The sequence below is a fragment of the Rhinolophus sinicus genome, linkage group LG04 (assembly GCF_036562045.2).
Source record: "Rhinolophus sinicus isolate RSC01 linkage group LG04, ASM3656204v1, whole genome shotgun sequence".
Taxonomy (NCBI): domain Eukaryota; kingdom Metazoa; phylum Chordata; class Mammalia; order Chiroptera; family Rhinolophidae; genus Rhinolophus; species Rhinolophus sinicus.
This window is the reverse complement of record NC_133754.1, coordinates 57,352,457-57,372,137: the sequence shown is the minus strand read 5'-3', so window position 1 is coordinate 57,372,137 and position 19,681 is coordinate 57,352,457. Positions and strand designations below refer to the sequence as shown.

Sequence of the window (19,681 nt, the reverse complement as noted above, 5' to 3'; positions counted from 1 at the left end):
CTAACTCTGTTCTAGGGGAAAAACAGAATATCTATTAGGTGGAGGATTGCTGTGTTACTTAGGAAAAAACGCAGAGGGATGTTTTTGCTGAGCTAGTCGACATTGCTTAGTTGCTCTGCAAAACAAAGTAAGATAAATGTTTAATGTTCATGGAATTTGAGGGCCAAAAAAAAGGCAAAAGAAAGTTCTTAGGAATGAGTATGAAAGTAGATTTCAGCAATATGGTTGGTGGTCTGCACCTAAGGAGAAGGAGATGGTGAGAAACTCAGAGATGAGGTGGCTGCAGCTTTACTGTGTGTGTGTGTGTGTGTGTGTGTGTGTGTGTGTGTGTGTGCGCGCGCGCGCGCAGCATGCTGCAATAACCCTCTGTTACCATAAACCTTCAGTGCAAGCCCATTTCACAGAAGCATGGCAGTAATGACACTAGGAGAATAAAAGCCGGAAAGTTACATAAGTTTTGAAAGAAAGACCAGTGTTATTATTAGGAACGATGAATATCAGAATGCAAATGGGTATAAAACAGGAAAAGAATGGTGTTAGCTAACTTATTTTAATTTAAAGAGTGTTGTGTGACCACAGGGACTTGAAAAGAGGCATTATTGTTTTGTGAGTAAGGGAAGAAAAACCTCTTTTCTTCTTTCAGACATTGCAGCTGCCAAGCTTTTCCTGCCACCTACTGACTGTTGGTTGTAATTTTTAAAAATTTTCTGAATAAGACAAAGTATAAAGAACAACACCACAAAAAATGTGCCCACTTAAGAAATAAAATATTATCAATAAAGTTTGAAATCTCTCATATATCCCTCCTCTTCAGAAGTCTCCATTATCTTGAATTATATGTACATCATTTTAACACATTTTAAAATAATTTTTCTTCATATGTATGTACCTCGAAACAATGCTGGTATTATTTTGCATGTTTTTAAAGTTCATATAAATATCATTCCATATGGGATCTTCTGTATGAAATCTTCTGCAGGTTTATAAACCCACATTATGTTTATAAGATTCATCCATGTTGACTAGTGAAGTCCTTTTCACTATATTAAACAGTATAGAATTCTGTTTAATGGCTATGTCGTAATTTATTTGCCCATACTCCTTTTAATGGGTATTTATTTAACTAGCACCCCATTTTTCACTGATACAAGCATCACTTCTCTGAACATTCTAGAATATGTCCCCATGTATAAATGTTGAGTTTCTTAATTAGATAGCAATTATGTAATTGCTTTGTCATAATGCTCACACATCCTGCCTTTCTTGTCATTGCCAAATTATTCCTCAAAATGTTTGTATCAATCTATGCTCTGACCAGCAATGTATCACGATCTTTCACATCCTTATCTCCACTTGACATTGTCAGATTTCTGATTTTTTGCAGTTCTGATGGGTGTGCAGTGATATCTCTTTGTGGTTTTAGTTGCATGTCCTTGATGGAGTTTTTACAGGATATATGAATCAACGTGGGGAGAACCTTTGCTATTGAGTCTTTATGGAAACAAATGTGTTTAGGTAATTTTGAATACAGGTTTATAATCTCCTGCATAAAGATCTTGCATTCTTTTATTAGATACATTGTTAGGTATTCTATATTTTTATTGCAAATGTATTGTTTTAAAATGACATTTCCTAACTGATTTTTTGGTGCTAAGGTATATTAATGCAATTGATTTTTTATATTGATTTTGTGTCCAATAACATTGTTAAATTATTTCATTAGCCCCTAAGACTTTATTTGTAGATTCATTGGATTTTCTATGAAGACAACCATATTCTCTATGAATTTTGATGATTTTTCTTTCTTTTAAAATTCTTATTCCTCTTACCTGTTTTTCTGATCTTATTACATTGTCCTGTGATGTAGTATAGTGTTGAATAGAAATAGTGAAAACCAGCTCCTTTGTAATACAACCCTTAATCTTATTGGGAAGTAGTACTTTGTAGTCTGTTTTTTAAGAGTTTGAGTTCTTAAAAAATCATGAATGTGTGTTAAAATTTATCTTTCTAGCCCTGCATATATTGATAATTCTATTTGGTTTAATCTCTTTTATTCTGTTAATCTAGTAAATTACATTAACAGAATTTTCCAGACTTAAACCATCCTTTCATCAGGGGAAATAAACTTAACTTGAGTTCATCTCAGAATGAATGAGCTCAAGACTGTTACTTTCTTTTCTTACACTGTTTTGTCTGGTTATAGCACATTGGACACATAAAATAAATTGGAGCGTATTCTCTCATGATTCTCTGCCATGAAAACTAAAATAGTAGAACTATTTGTTCCTAAATTTTGAGGAGTCGGTGAGAACATTTAAAAAATTCTTCATTTTACTTTACAAATGTGTAGTCTACGAAATTATGTTAGGGGAACCTACAGAAAGAAGAAAGAGAAAGGGCCTACTTGTATGCCCATGAAAAAATAAGACATTGTTGAGCCAATCTGAGTTGTCCAAAGATTCACACTGATTACATGAATTGGTTTCTTACAGAAAATTGCTTCTGAACTAGCAGTTTCTGAGAGAAGGATATTTTTTAAAAGGCTATTACATTTAATATAATAGAAGTTCTGTTTCTCTATTTTTTGGGAATTCTGGGAGCACTAGAAAGTGCTCAGTTAGTCTCTGTAAATCAATCAGAACAGATCTCCTACTTTAAGAGACTGTCATCTAATTTACGAATACCTTCCAAGGGTAAGAAAATGCTTCATATATATAAAGAAGTGAAAGCTTTTCTCAATTACAGCCACACAAACACCCAAAAAGCTTACAGCTTCAATTTTACAGCATCAGTCATTGGTCAAAAGTAAAGAAATAAAACAAAAACTCATCAGTCCAGATGACAAGATATCTTCCTAATTAATTTGGACTCACAAATAGACAAATAAAAAGCTACTCTGTTATTTCTCACTCAACAGAGATAGATCCCCATCGTCTCAAGAGATCACAAAATATTGCTGCCACCTGTAGGGAGTAACTTGTTGGCCACATACAAACCACAGTCATCTATACATAGGGCGTTCTCTTGCCACTCATAGAGACTGACTTAGTGGTCCATTATACACCAGTCCCTGGGCCCAGTTATGGAAAAGGACAGAGACCAAACCATGAAAGGACTAACATATGACCAAGAACCAGAAACAAAATAAAAACATGGATGCAAAAGAAAAATAAAAGAATCAGAGTCAATGAAAGTAAAGTCCTGTTTCCACTTGGGATTCAGTCTCAGAGTCAAGAAAAGATATGTTAAAGAACTCATGAAAGGCATGTCTTGGGCAACGCAGTTTAACTGGCTCTGACAGGTGAGTTCATGTGGACATCCTGGTGTGGCCTCCAAAACTGCCAAGCATTTTTTTTCATTAAGAGCATGACCTGTCACACAAATATGAAGTGAGTGTATGTCAAAGACATACTCAACTTCTTCATGAGGGAAGCAGCAGGATGATAACGCTGGTTCAGAGTATTTGAAAGACTGACGATGTGTAGGAACTGAAGCAAGATGCGGACTACTGTGGCTCGATTCGATACAAAACAGCTTAATGTCCGACAGGGTAATAAAACTACAACTTTTGGGATTATGTCTTCTGTTGGACAACAATCTCATGCATCCCTACAAGGAAAAAATCTGCAGGTTAGCATGTGACTTCAGAGTGTTAGTCCTAAGCAATAGTAAATAGTGAATCAAACAAAGGTACAATTTGTTAGAGAACTGAATAGTCTTTGGTGGGCCTGTTAGATGATGCTCTGCTATAACACTGAAGGGACTTGCAGTATCCTTTGGCTTATTCCTATGTTTTGGATACTAGTTCTTAACCACTGAACGCCTACTATGTGCTGAGCACTCTACTTAGTCACCTTAGTGACTAAGGTGAACGACTTGACCCTAGCTTTCCCATATCTTACAGTCTAGCAGAGAGAGAGAGCCAGTCACGGAAACAACTAAGTTCAGTACTGTATTCAGTACTACAAGTACTCGTCTCCACAGAGTACAGGAGAGACACAAAGATGTGCGTAGTCAGGTGCTACTAGGAGACCGAAAAGGCCAAAGGCATCTACCAGGTGCTGGGAGGAGAGGTCATCCTAGGCAAGGAGAAAAATCAATCAAAGGCAAGAAGGTATAAAAAGCCAGTCATTTTACTTGTCACAACCACTGCTTATGGCCTTTAATTGCATACTGTGTGGGCAGAGTCCCAGAGAGCAGTTTCCAGGCTCTCGGCCTCACGTGCAAAGGTGCTGGCTCGGTTATTAAATGGCCATCAGCCCTAATCAGATGGCCATCTGCTGTGACTAGTTGGCCATCAGCTGTTACTGGTTAGCCATTAGCTACCAATATAACTGCCGTGGTTATGCTAGGGGGTTGGTTGGTTGGTTGGCAGAGAAGTGGACGGCAGATTGCGCTAGCCAGTGTGGTTACCAAGCGGATCACATTGCGGATCATGTGGCTCCTGCTTCCTGTGTCTCACCCAGCCACCAGCGAGAATATAGTGGTATGAACCACCCTATCTATGGCTCCGTTGGTGCTCCTTTTTGGCCTCACCGTGTCCTGTATTCTTGTGCGGGGAGGGGGAGCTAAGACCCTGCCTGACACATACTGTCCTGAATTGTCACTTAGCTGCTTTGTGTAATAGCAACATTTCAGCAGTATTATATGTTTGGAGTGGGTAAATGTTGGAAAGAGATTTTCTTATACTTTCCTGAAAAATGTGAGAGGCAGTGGGCAGTTGCTAGGATTTGTAAAAATCAAGAGAATTGACATTTGTAACCTGGGTTCCAATCCCAGCACCATCATTTCCCAGCTGTGAGACCTTGAGTGAGTTAATACTATGATTCCTTTGTGCACAAGGGGCCCAAATCCTCCTATTACTAGCACCATGAAGTACACATGAAGAAGTGTTTCTTTGGAAGCTCACAGGCAGAAAGGCAACCTGTGGGTCAAAGATCTGTGCTTTTGCCAACCTGTGGGTCAGTGTGCCGGGTGGAGCAGACATGGCTGGGCACAAGCGCCCAGTTGAAGGACTTCATTCCCATAACACTCTAGCTAAGTAGGGGGAAGGGGAAGTCCAGAGGGAACATTTAGGTGAAGCCATAATTATGGGAACATCCAGAGGCAGCAATGGTCTTTTAAGAATGAGGGACCTCCAGACCCAACTTCTGGTTTCAGCCGTCAGACCTGTGCTCTAAACTTACAACTGCAGGATTTTAATTAATGAAGGTGACTGAGTGCCAACATGGAGAGACCTATGCCATTGAAAAAAGAATTTATTACCTACATTTCCCATGAGCAGGGGACAAACCACATCATGCAGGGCCAAAGGGGAAAAACCAGTTTTGGTCAGGCAGCAGTAGATAGGAGCGAGGGGAACGCAGAGGCCAGAGCCTTTATTGGGGTTTCCAAGGGAAAGGCAAGACAGGGCAGAGTATATAGTAGTTTAGGTTTGGCTGGTATGAATAATTCTGGTGGCTTAGGGCTATAGGGGTTGTCTCCAGTTGTCCCATTCCTGGCCTGGGCTGATTTAGGGCAGGGGACATACTGACTTGGAGTGTGCGAGTTAGAGGCTGTGGATCTGCCAGTCTGCACATGGAAGGTGTTCCAGGCAAGCTGTCCACCACCCCCAGAAATTAGCTAGTCCTGGGAATGGCAGGCTCTCCCTGGGTGTGAAAGGTCCCTGAGAGATGTCAAAACATCGTAAGATACAGAAAATAAAAACCATAACGAATAAAACCTGCTGGGTCAGCTGCTTGCTAAGATATTGACGCACCTTCCGTGCCACCTGGACTTGTCTCGCCTCACCTCATCTAGGATGTTGGGGCATTAATCTTAAACTTGTATCACAAGGTCATAGTGAGACTTAAGTATAGTAGCAGACACTTCGTAAGTGGCAGCTGTGTAACGTGTGTCACCAGCTTGAGCTTCAATAATCCCACATCAAATTTTTTTTTTTTTTTTTAGGGCACATCTCACAGTGGCCCATGTAGGTATCAAACCAGCAACCTTGGTGTTATCAGGACAACACTCTAACCAACTGAGCTAACCGGCCACCCCCCAACATCAATTTTTATTGTAGTAAAACACACATACCATAAAATTTGCCATCTTAACCATTTGTAAGCGAACAGTTCAGTGGTATTAAATATATATTCACCTTGTTGTGCAACCATCACCATCATTCATTCTCATATCTCTGTTCATCTTATAAATCTGAGACTCTATACCTATTAACAATAACACCCCATGCTCCGCTGCCCCCCAACCCCTGTCAATCACCATTATATTTTCTGTCTTTATTATTTTGACTACTTTAAAGTACCTCATATAAGTGGAAGCATACAGTATTTGTCCTTTTGTGTCTGGCTTATTTCACTTAGCATTACGGCTTCAAAGTTCATCCATGTTGTAGCATGTGTCAGAATTTCCGTCCTTTCTAATCTACATTTCTTCTTATCAATTCAAGTTACCATCTGGTGTTATTTCCTTACTTCAGCAGAGCTTTCTTCCCACCCACTTGTTATTGTCAATAGATTACCTTTCTCTCTTATAGACTTAACAAGACAATTATACACATTGTTTTATGCAATTGCTTTTTTAATCAGTTAAGAGAAAAAAATACAGTTATACTGTCTTTTGTAATTACCTACACAAATACCTTTACTGGGAATCTTTGCTTTTTTTATTTTAATTACTGCAGGGTGTCACTTGCTTTCAGCCTCCTCTAGTACTTATTTTAAGGTGAGTTGGCTAGCAATTCACCTCAAAATAAGTACTGAGATTCCCTCCGTTTTTATCTGAGAATATTTTTACTTCACCTTTATTTTTGTAGAACTATTTCCCCATTTAATTCTGTCAGTTTTGCTTCATGTATTTTAATGGTCTGTTATTGGGTGCATAAATGTTTATAATTGTTATATTTGATGTTATAGTTAACCTTTTATTAATATAAAATGTTCTTGTCTCTTGTAAACTTTTTTGATTTAAAGCCTATTTTGTCTGATATTAGTATAGCCAATGCTCTCTTTTGGTTACTATTTGCATGGAATGTCTTTTTCCATCCTTTCACTTTTAATCTATTTGTGTCTTTGGATCTAAAGTGAGCCTCTTAGAGACAGCATATAGTTAGACCACGGGTTTTTTTCCCCAAATCTATTCTCCTAATCTGTGTTTTGATTGGAGAGTTATTCCATTTACATATGAAGTAATTACTGGTAAAGAGGGACTTCTGTCATTTAGCTATTTAATTTCAATGTTTTATAGCACTTTTGTCAATTTCCTGTACTGTTGTCTTCTCTTGAGTTTCGCTGACTTTTTTTATAGTGAAATATTTTCATTCCCTTCTCATTTTCTTTTGTGTATATTCTATAACTATTTTCTTTGTGGTTACCATGGGGATTAAATTTTATATCCTAAAGTTATAACAATCTAATTTGTCTTCATACTGCTTCAAGTTAGTGTTTCTTTTTATTTCTACCTTCAGGATTCCTTTTACCATTTCTTACGGGGCAGGTCTAGTCATAACAAATTCCCTCAGCTTTTGTCATAATTGTCATATTATGTCAATGTCATAATTTCTCTCTCACTTGTGAAAGGGCAGTTTTGCAAGATACTGGATTCCAATTTTTTTTCTTTTAGCATTTTAAATACATCAGCCCACTGCCTTTTGGCCTCCAAAGTATCACAGGAGAAAACTTCTCTGATTTCATTCCTTAAAAGGTGCTGACTTAGGCATGCAGTCACCTAGGGTGACAGAGGTTTCAACAGGTCTTTCTGTCACTATTTCCCAGATTTCTCTTTTAAACCTTCTCTGCCTTTATTGGTATTGATGGAGGAATATTTTTCCTGTGAGTCCCCAAGTGAGGTAGATGATGTCAGATCTGCTGGCAGTTTCTGGATGTAGGCCCGATCGCGTCTCGTGAGACCAAAGAATGGAAACACGGACCCAGGAGAGGCAAAGAGTGTTAAAAAGAGGATGGTTTATTAAAAGCAAAGAGTCAGAGCTCCTGAGCAGGAGGGGTCCCGAATGGGGGTGCCCAAGTGACTGAGGCAAAAGCTCTTACTTTTATACCTTCCCTTGCCTGCTTGGGGAAGGGGAGCTGTTTGAAGGGAACTGTTTGAAGAAGGGAACTGGTGCCTTCTAATGAAAATCGTCTACCAGGTTTGTTCTGCTTGCCCATCCTAAATGAATCAGCAAAGTAACCCACTTACCTATCAGATCTGCTCCACTTGTCAGGCCAAAAGGAATTTTATGATTAACCTCAGGGCCTTGTTACATTTTGTCCTGGAGCAAAGGAGTGATTTCAAAACCTGGAGTTTTAGGACATGGCTGTTTATTCCACCAGGGACCTCCCTGTCTACCTAGGGACATGCTAAGTATCCTGTCTCAGTATCACATTCAGATGTTAGCTCTAATTGCCACTTGTTTGCTGTTTTTGATGATGCTCTGGGGCATCAATTGCTCTGCAGTCTGATCCAATTAGATTTGGGCCCTTTTGGAGAAGAAGTTTTTGAGGTTTGTTATGACTCCAGAAGGACTCTTCTCATCTCACTTGCCCTGTCTCTGGTAAATTAGCTAGCCTACAGTTAATTTAGCTTGTTGCTCTAGTAGAACTATCAGCCTCCTCTTAATTGCTTACGACTAAATTCTCCATTGTTCTTGAGTACCCTTAGGTTTGAACTGCCCCATATTCTTCCATCTAAACTCAGTTCCTCTGGGAAGAGCTTCAGAGCTCTTGGTTTTATGGGCTGCCTCTCCCCTGGGGATATTCTGAGTCACTGCTCTGGAGTTGGGAGTGAGGACCACTGTCTGCTTCTCTAGGATTGACAGGCCAGCTTTATGAGTAGAGCTCAGTTTGCATGGAAGCCTCTTATCTTTTCGGGTTGGCTTGCCTGGCATGGAAAGTTTACTCTATAAGCAAGCTAAGGAGAGAGGTGATCAGGGGCCCAGTATTCTTGACCAACGGCACCTGGGGCAGAGCCTCTATTCTGAGTGAAGAAAGGGGGTCCTGATCTCCTGGCTGCACTTGCCTGAAGTTTAGCATTTGCAACACAAGGCTAGAGGGGCCTGAGAAACACTGACAGCCTGCCCCTACTGGGAGATATCATAGTCCTGGATTGGGAATTGGGAAGAGAGAGAGCATTGTCTTCTTGGCCATTATCACTCAGAGTGGACTTTCTGTAGCACTGAGCTGTGTGCATGTGTGTGGGGAAGATGTGTTGGGAGAGGATAGGTGTGGCATAAATGTCACATTTATTAATGTTCTCACAGATTTAGATTTTCCTGAATGTCTCATTTGCTGTATGCCTTTAGGACAATATGCAGAGACTTTAAATGGTTAAATTTTTTCACCAGTTATGGTAGTTATGGTGGGGAGCAGGTGGGAGCTCCTCATGTAGCCATTCCAGAAGTCATTTACTTATTATTTATGAGTTTATATATACATATATTTTTTTATTGGGGAATATTAGGGAACAGTGTGTTTCTCCAGGGCCCATCAGCTCCACATCACTGTCCTTCAATCTAGTTGTGGAGGGTGCAGCTCAGCTCCAAGTCCAGTCGCCATTCTCAATCTTTAGTTGCAGGGGGCGCAGCCCACCATCCCATGGGGAATTGAACCGGCAACCTTGTTGAGAGCTCGCGCTCTAACCAACTGAGCCTGGATCCAGTCACCCCTCTGGCAGCTCACTGTCTTCAATCTAGTTGTGGAGGACACAACTCACTGGCCCATGTGGGAATTGAACCAGCAACCCTGTTGTTCAGAGCTCGTGCTCTAACCAACTGAACCATCCGGTCTCCCCTTGTCTATTTATTTTTAATACTGGAGTCTGTCTCACTAAAAATACTTTAAAACAATTAAAGTTTATTCATATTCCTTAGGATATTTAAAAAATGAAAATTTCATAATCTCAAAACCCGAAATACTGTGAATTTAGAAAATAAAAATTCTCAAGATTTTTAGTTTAAAAAATATTTATCATTCAGAAAAAAAAAATCTCAGAATAAAACCACATCCAAGGTAAAAAAGATATCAAGACATGGAATTGCAAGAGATTATTACTTTGAGCAAACTTTTGTTATTTTACGTACAATAATTACAATTGCTTTTTTGCTTGTCTGTTCATCACTGTTTGCGCTGATATTTGTCTTTCACATCAAGGATTGTATTTTAATACACAACTATATTAAACTATAATGCCCAGAAACATTAGTTACTATCAGACAAAAGCAATATGCTTCGCTCATTGATCATCCAATTCACTTTCCAGTATTAGAAAGAATAAGAACCAAGCAGGCAAATTTGTTCATTTTTTTTTTCCTTTAAATGCTATTCATGGCTAGCTTTTAAAAATTCTGGAACACAAATGGAGTTTTCTTTTTATAGATCATATGGTTTTCTAAATATATTATCTCACTACTGACTTTATAAAAGCCATAGAGGTTAGGTACGTGTGTGAATAATTTTTTTGATAACTAATGATCAGAGAATATTAACTTAAGCCAAAAAACCTATCAAGTGAAACTTTCATTTGTCTTCACCATTAGTATTATAATTCCAAGAAAGGGACTACACAAATTATAGTTAAAAGAAAACAATCTCCTCATGTACTTGGATTTCCAAGTAAAAAAGTTTGCTAATAATTTTAAACACTTTTCCTTTACTGCAGTAACAGAAATATTTTTAGCATACATCATATCAGGTATACACTAAAATTAGTAAATATTCAAATTATTTTACAAAAATTTAAAACTTCTTTGATTTGGAATTTGACAATTCAAACTATGCAGCAGTTCAAAGTGAAGTTTATATTTGCATTATAAACAAGTATAAAAAGAGTGGCAACTAATTCTATTCTAATCCAGAAACCCACTTTAAAGAATCTAAGCAGAATAGTTGTTTAAATGTAAATGGCAAACAGAACAGATGACCACTTGTCAGGGATATTTTACAAGGGAATTTCTTCAGGGTTTGGAGGTTGAGCTAGTGTTCAATGATTTCTAAGTCCCTTCTAATTCTAAAATTCTATGATCCTGAAATTTTCCAGCAGTTCTCTTAAGAAACATTTATTTCTTCTCACCATTATTGCCAGATTATGTCACACATAGGTGGATGTTTTAGTATGTTACTATATGTGCTGAAAATAAATGCCATCTTTTAGAATATACTGCATCTTCTCCCTATTTGTTTCAGATTCGGATCTTGTCCCTGTTTCAGCCTGAGTTTCACTATGCTTGAACAGGACCTATTTCAGCCGAAATGTTCTCCTTTTCTTGGCAGCGTGATAAACTATACAATATACAAAGTAAATTTTAAAAACATTCAACATGTTACATGTCAAAATCAGAAATAAGCACCTGTACCTCACACTCCCTATGTTCAACTATGATAAATTATTTAAATGCTAACAGTTGATCTACATGTTGCTTGCTCAGTTCTCTACAAATAGGAATTTATGTCTATTATGAAATCAGCTTCAGGTTAAATCATAATGCAAAGATGTTAAGTAATTATGATTACACTTTTACAATTTAATGTTGGATTCTTGGTTCTGGAGACACATACAGATTTTCTTTTTATGTAGATGACAATTTAGATAAAAAACATATTATTTTGACAAAATATTTACTCACATATTCTCCAGGAATTGCTAGAGATTAAATGTAAAAACTACTTGGAGACTTTGTAACTTCCAAAAACAGTGATGAAATCCATGAATAACTAGAAAAAGTCTTCTGATGCATTAGAGTTACCTCTAAATGTTATCAGACTACATAACTTCAAGTAATCTTCTAATCATAATTTTCAATTTTTGAAATACTGATTCATCAAAAAATCACATCTCCATGAGTCAAAGTACTCTTCACTGGCAGCCAGGCAGTGAATTACATGGAAAACCAGGCCTACAAAAGACACCTTTGAACATCGCTGTCTCACATCTTTAATACTGCCTTAAAAGGTCTCTTACTCTTCAACTATCTCAGTATACTTTGAAATATAATAATAGTTGGAACAGTTATTCTAAATTTAAGTTGGTAAGTCCTATGGCAGTATTTGTTTACTCGGAACATATTTCATTTTAAATATATGTAAAACTTATCACAAAGTCAGAATGTAATTCACAGTTTGAACAGAAACCTCAGTGTTTAAAACTCAGCATTCAGGAAAATAAACACTACATATTAGGTTGCTTTTGAATACAAATTATTCATTTAAGTAAATGAGATATAATTTCTAATTTATATTAGAAGAATAATTTTTTATGTGAAGCCTTGACCAAAATCATTATTAAGTGAAGTTCAAGATTACCACATTATGGTATAATGCCAGATGTGTGGGGGGCCCACTTTTTAAAAATGCATTCTTTATAAAGTTATTTAACCATATTAATTAGGTATGGAATGACTCTTCATTTTCTGCTCTGAAGACAACCAATCTTTTTTTAAGTATTGACTTGCCAACTTATCTTTGACAAGTGATTAAGAAAGATAAATGAATCTGACTTTACAAATAAGAATGTGTGAATATGATTATACATATTCTGAGAAGTTGTGTTCCATAATCTAACTCATACTTCTAATTCAAAATATAACTAAACTCTCCAATAAGCTGCATTAATTTTAAAATTTAAACGTAAATCATCCTTACTGTACTGTTCATTATCTTTCCTTTTTATTTTTACATTATTTCTGTAAATACTCAAATTAAAAAAAAACAACCCAATCTTGAAACCAACTTACTCTGGAACTCTGAGGTTGATTTATAACTTTTAAAATATTTTGCTAAAATGTAAAATCCCTGAAGTTACAAACAAAAACTTAACAATTTTACAGTATATAACTAATTTATTTTTTTAAAAAAATATTCTGAATTGTTTTTATACAAGTAATTAAGTGTTTCATTTTTTCAAATGAAACTCCTTTATAGGCTACAAGAAGGTATGTGGTATTGCCCCATTAAAAACCAAGACAAATTTCTTTTTTATGCTGGTACTTCAACTATTTCGAAGTAGTCATTTGGTAGAATCACATAACCTCTCTCTGATATGTCGTCTTTCTCTTTCTGGAAGTGTACAACCTCCTTTAATTTTTCAAGCTGCCGTTCTTGTCTCCTGCATCGTTGCTGTGCAGTCTTGAGCTTCTTTCTGAGTTTTTCCACTTGTTGTTCTAGCTGATGAATCCTTTTTCTCTGGTGCATTGTATCCTCCACAGTGTAGTTGTGATCACAGAAAACTGAGAGATTATCAGGGGTTTGAAGAGGAGGCATTAGTAATCCAATAGCAGCATCAACCTGGGAAATGGGAGGTGTCAGAGGAGGTGGGGGAAGCTGTTCTTGGGGCTCCAGAAGATCGTCCTTCTACAACAATGCAGAGTATGTTTGAGTTTAGTAAACAGAAATAACAGTTTAAAATTCATCTGTGGAATTTAAGAATATTAAACTTTAAAAAATGAATATTTGGTAAAGAAACATTCCAAAATGAGAAAATAGTTTAAGTTTTAATTATACTTTTCTACTTGAAGTAGAAAGGGATGCAAGAAAGACAGAATGATTAACAAAATTTATTTAAATACTAAGCATTTAAAACTGAGAAGAAAAATACTTTGAAACTAAACTGTCTTGGTCTTAAAGTAAATTACAAAGTTCACTTGAGTTTCTTAATGTGAGGATATTTAACTTTAATAAATTGTATTTTGTGTTTTTTAAAAGTGTATCACTGTTAACAGTCATTATTTACAAGTGATGGGTTCCTGGTAACACTTATTTTCTTAACACTCCTCTGAATTTCCCAAATTTTCCACAATGAACACATTAATTTTATAAACAGAAACCAACCCAATATTTTTAAACACTTATTACCTTGTCATGTGGTTCAGTACAAAGAAATATCGTGGGTACAGCATTCTCTTTCAGTAACTTGTTGTTGCACTCCCTCTTAAAGCAGTCTGGAGTAAAGTGTTCCGAACAAATACTGCTATATTTGGTGGGTTTAAAGTTTTTTCTTCTGACAGCTGCCTCCCATTTTTTACAAAGGCTAGGTCGAGTAAGAGGAAACCTAAGAAGATGAAACAATTCAGTTCTCTGACTTTATTAAAAAAAAAAAAAAAGAAAAAAGGTACATCCAAACTTTCCTGCTTAGGAAAGATCTTACACTGGTGTTAACACAGTAAGGAGTATTTGATTAAAACATTACTTCTGCGCTTTTTTTTTTTTGACAGTTTTTAATAGTGTCTTATTCACCTAAGTTCATTAAAACTACTTGTTTTAAAGATCCTATAAATAAAGTGACCACCCACTAATGTGGGTTATAAATCACCCCTCCCAGCATGGTATTTTTTTATTGTTTGATTGATTCATTCATTTATTTATTTTAGGGCGAAGCTCACAGTGGCTCATGTGGGCATTGAATCGGCAACACTGGTGTTACTGGCACCACAATCCAACCAACTGGACTAACTGGCCACTCCACTGTTTTTTTTTTAAAAAGCAGAATTTTTTATAGAAATCTTTTTGATCACATAGTAGTTTTTAAAATGTCAGATATAATGATGTATACAATCTAAACAAGACAGGCTGATTAAGAATTTACATAATGTAAAAATACATATTAAAAGTTAGCCATGCAGTGGGAAAAGTAGGTGATGAAAGGTTGGGGGTGAAGGGCGCATACACAGTATACTGTTTATCCCCCTTCATTATAGTAAAAAAACTTTCAATAACAAATGTAGGTATCGTGTTTCCCCAAAAACAAGACCTAACCAGAAAATAAGCCCTTGCATGATTTTTCAAGATGACATCCCGGGATCATAAGCCCTAATGTGTCTTTTGGAGCACAACTTAATATAAGACCTGGTCTTATTTTCAGGGAAACATGGTATTCCACACACTTCTAAATACACATGGGTAAATCGTGTAGTTCTTTTATCTATCTCATTTATTATTGTTTAAATTTTTACATTGAAGACACTAAAAGTTTCAAATAAAATACATACTATAGGTGAATTTGTATTTTTTTACCAGTAATTTTCTGCGTACTGCAAAACAAAATTGCCTGTCATATTATCTAAATACTGAGCATAAGAAGCTTCTAGTTCTCTTAGAATCAGTCTGACAAAAAGAAATAATCAAATTATATACTTAAATCATTAAAGAATTTAAAAACTTATTTTGATTTACCTCTTTATCTACTGGAATATGTCCAGTAGGCCAGATAAAGGGAGGTAGGAAGAGTTTAAATTTACTGTGATTTTATTTTTCCAGGTCAAGGATTTAATAAGCTGGGGGGACTGGAAAGAAGCCAAAGAAGGATGTTTCCAATTTATGTTCCAGTTTTTCCCATGTAAGGTATGCTAGAACCTTACTCTGTTATTATCATGAGGATCTAACCAATCTTTACGAAAGTCCCTTTTCTTTGCCTAGCATAGCTCTTCCCAGTGCCACCATGTAGAAACTGGGGAAAGAAGTACTCCTAGAAGATTCTGGCTAGAAACGGCCTCTACCAGTGCAAAGTATGGTAGCAACCACTGGTAAAATTCAGCATATAGGGCCTCCTGACTCAAGGATTACAAGTGCTCAGATTGTTACTGAGGTTTTGTCAAAATCTTTCCCATCTACTCCTCAAAAACTGTTCTTTTAGCTAAGAGATGAAATGTAGAAGGTTAGCCCTTCTTTTGACTGAATTGTTTAACAGCCAGCAGAAACTCAGTAATTCTGATGAGTGAATGTCATCATTTAGTTTGCAGTGTCAATGAAGGGTTTTCCATATTTTTAGATTCCCTTTGAAACATCATGAGAAACAGGGAGGCAGGGAGCTGAACGCGTGTGATTGTGTTACAACCTCCTGACCTACTCCTACACTTTCAAAATACTGGAAAGGTCAATTCATCAGCTTTCAGAAATTCCACTAATTCAAGTGGTAATATTAGGATATAATGAACTGAATCCTAGAAGTGGTAAATGATCTAGTACCTTCTCAGAAGGGAGGAAAACATCAACACTCAAGATCTATGCTCTAGGCACTCTTATTTCTGTATGTTCCCTCTCGTATCATATCAAACATGTAAAAATGCATCCACATCTGCTTTTAAACATAAATGACTTCCACCAAATAAAAACCTGAATATTTAAAATTGTGCTATTGTAATTATTTAGCTATGAATAATTCATGTAATTCACCACTGGTTCTAATTTCTTAGCGGCCATCATTTACAGCAGAGAATACTTTATTATGTTTATTATGTAAACATAATAAAACTTGTAAATACTGTAGAATTTGGTTGAATGAAAATGCCATCGTGTCACATTTAGCAGGTATTTATCATTAAGTCATTTCCATTTTGCGGTTTTCTTTTCAAGAAAACATTTTCCCTCTAGGACTCTAATTGCCAGCACCTTCACCATAAAACAGTCCTGAAAGCTGTGGGGCAGGTTCTATTCTAAGGGCTTCCTCTATGCACCCATAATAGCTCATATTGACCTTTATTATAGCACTTGATCATGGTCCGTATTATTATTGTCCATGGTATCATCACAGTGTGCTAAAAACATATACTATTCATCGTAGCAGTACTAGAAACGGTCTCTAAAATGTAAGAGGTCCTTAATGGTTGATTCCTAGAAACTGGGTCAAAAACATCCTCCCTGAAATCCTGGCCAAAAATTAATCCATGACGATGCTGGCCTAACATCCACAGCAAGGATGAAAAGAATGACTTATTTTTAAAGGTCTCCGTTTCTATTTCAAATTTATTTCTAAAGAGTTATTACCACCTGGCTTCTCTATGACCTGGTAGTGAAATCCAGATGCCTCCCGGCCTGGCACCCTCACAACCCGCAGGAACTCTCTTGGAATTGCTCGCGGGCCCGAAACTTGCCAACCCCAGGCAGCGAGCAAACCTCGCACCGGAGTGGATCCTCAAACTCTAGAAACGATCACCGCGACGACGCGCGCCGAATTCGCGCAGCCCGGGGCTACCCGGCGCGGGCTCAGCGCACAAGCGGGCACGCCCACCGCTTCCCCGCCTGGAATAGCGCCAGAGGAACGCCCGGCCGCGCCCCGCCCCTGCCTCCGCCCCTCTCGTTAGGTCTCGCGCGGACACGCGCCTGGCTCCGCCCCCGAACCTAAACGGGCGCGCGCCCCCAGCCCCAGCTGGGGCCAGTCCCGCGAGGCGCGAAGGGTACTTACTTGTGGAAAGAAACGGGCTTATCCTTATCGTATCGGTTCTTGCAGCCGTAGGCGGAGCAGGACTGCACCATCCTTCCGGTCCTCCGTCGCTTCACTTCTGCCGCCGCAGCTGGCAGGTGAAGCTGCTATCAATGTCGCTGCGGCCGGCTTTGACACCCTTACTTCTTCTGTAGCTTTGGCCAACAGTTAGGTGAAGATAGCTTCACTCGGAAGTGACTAATGTGCCCGTTTTGTTATTTCTAGTAGCAAGAGGACCACAGCCATCTCCCCACTCCCATCTTCAAGATGGCGAAGGCAGCTTCAACCTCACTTCTCGCGAGGAGTTCGTCCTATCGTCTCTGATTAGCCCTGAGGTCAGAGGTAACGTTCCCTGAGAAGCAGACCATTGGCTGAGACCCGGCGTGTTGCCCGGCGGGCTCAGCGTTGCGGAAGGGGCGGGAGAAGAAAGCTTCCGGAAGGAAGAAAGAAACAGCCCCGGAGTAGAGGCGAGGGAAGCGGAACATGAACCTGGGCCAGGCTTCGCGGCCATCCTTTTCTTGAGTTAATTTCTCTGGGGGTTTAGCGTGGAGAACAATACGGTCTGTTGGGTCTGCTGGCCTAAAGGAGGACAGGTGTAAAGCTGAGGTCGTTGCGCCCATTTTTTTAAAAGGGCAGCCACTGATTGTATATGATTTGTAAAAATGTTGATGGAAACAACACAAAGGTCCATTATTGAATGAATAAATTGTATCGTCATACAGTACTATACAGCAATCAAAGAAGCTATGACTAACACAATATGGGTGGATCTTACATGAATAAGTCAAACAAAATATACGATCCTTTTTTTAGGTAAAACTAAAGTGAGGTTACTTTGGGGGAGAGAGGCAATGAAGGGGGCTTATGGGATGATGGTAATGTGTCTTGACTGAAGTGATGGTTAAACTAATTATCACTTTATAATAATTATCTGACCCTTAATTTATTTGTAAAACGGTGTTTTTTCTGCTTTAGTAGAACAGATTATTAAGCACATGAGCCGCACAAAATATGCAGAACTGCCTTTTATTAGACAATGAGTGATGTTCTCTTCATTTGCCCGTTTAAGTGAAAGACAATAGGGATAAACTGAAGAAGGTTAATTGGAAGTTTGATGTTTTTCAAAGTCTTGAAAGGCCAAGAGATAATTATTTACTAATATAACACTTTTTAAGGAAAATGATGTCTCCCTTGATATTACAAAAGTAAGTTTTGTTACAATTATTCTAGAAAGGTAAACTTTGTCTTGTTTAATAAACTGAGTTAAAGTAAGACATTGTTTTGACATTGGAGAGGGCTAAAGATGTTTTGAACACACTAATATCTAAGTTTAGGTTTTAATTTCTACCCAACTATGCTTTCTTTTTCTATAAACAATTTTTATTTAAAAAGATACTCTAGCATTCATTCTCTATAGGTCTCATTATCTTCATCTGTGGAGTAAGGCTGTAGGATGAAATGAGGAATTCTTAATTTTGAATCCATGAATGGTCAGATCTTGAATCCCCTGAAAAGAAACTGAAATTATACATACTTGTATATATGCATTTTTCTGGGGAGCTATCCATAATTTTCACCTGATTTTCAGAGAAAATACAAAAACTAGCCAATTTGTAAGGACCCTTACAACATTAATATTCTAGGATTAGTGAAACACGATTTTCATGTAGCTAGAAATTACAGGTTTTCTCTAGCACTGATTAGAAGGGTGAATGTTTTGATCTGAATATCAGGTATTTTTAAATAGTTTTTAATTTTGTGTTTTAAAACATTAAAATCTAAACTGTTAGGTATCAAGTGAGTTTAAAACATTGTTAGCCCTTAACCCTCTTGCATCACATGCTACTTTCCCATCAAAAGGCCTACAGCCAAATAGCACTACTCTTAAAAAGAAAGTAAGTATTCAAACGTGCTCAGTGTTTTCTGACAATGTTTACTCCTCTCATGCACCAATCTGGGACATGGGATGAGTCAGAGGATGCAACTGGATAAAGATGACAGTGACAGATAACACCTCAAATTTGCTTGCAGTCTTGGACTCAGTGCTTAAATATTGATGCCATAAAAATGGGCTGGTTCTGATAGAACAACAAAATTTCAATGATTGTCTTTATCTCTGTGATTGTCAACAGCCCTTAAAGCCTACTGGCATGGTCCTGGGAGACAAGTCTTAGGGCCTTCAAACTTTGAGTGAGTGCCCTTTCCTATTCTGACTCAGTCCCAGGTTTATGGATTGCTGTTTGGCAAAATAGAAGAGCCTGAAGTACATTTAGTTTCAAAGAGAAGGGAGAGAGGCAAACATAAGGAAACAGACTCAGAAAAGGTACATTTCCTTTATCAAATACACACAAAAGGAATAGGTGTGGGGAATCAGGGTGCAGGCCTAATCTCTTAATTCCAATTCCACCCTTGTCCAGCATTAATAGAGATTGCCCAGATCAAATTTTCCTCAAAAGCATTTCTACTTTTTAAATTTAAAAATACCTAAGCAAAATTA

At 37.6% G+C, this 19,681-nt stretch overlaps 1 protein-coding gene across 1 annotated transcript; it reads right to left on the bottom strand.

Moving 5' to 3' along the window:
• Positions 1 to 10,624: 10,624 nt before the first annotated feature.
• THAP1 (THAP domain containing 1) lies at positions 10,625 to 17,474 on the bottom strand. The gene is made up of 3 exons (XM_019742070.2): positions 17,167 to 17,474; positions 13,842 to 14,037; positions 10,625 to 13,340 (listed from the first exon to the last, which is right to left on the bottom strand). Exons 1-3 carry the CDS (start codon positions 17,235 to 17,237, stop codon positions 12,966 to 12,968), a joined length of 642 nt encoding a protein of 213 aa, XP_019597629.1. The 5' UTR covers positions 17,238 to 17,474; the 3' UTR covers positions 10,625 to 12,965.
• Positions 17,475 to 19,681: the final 2,207 nt, after the last annotated feature.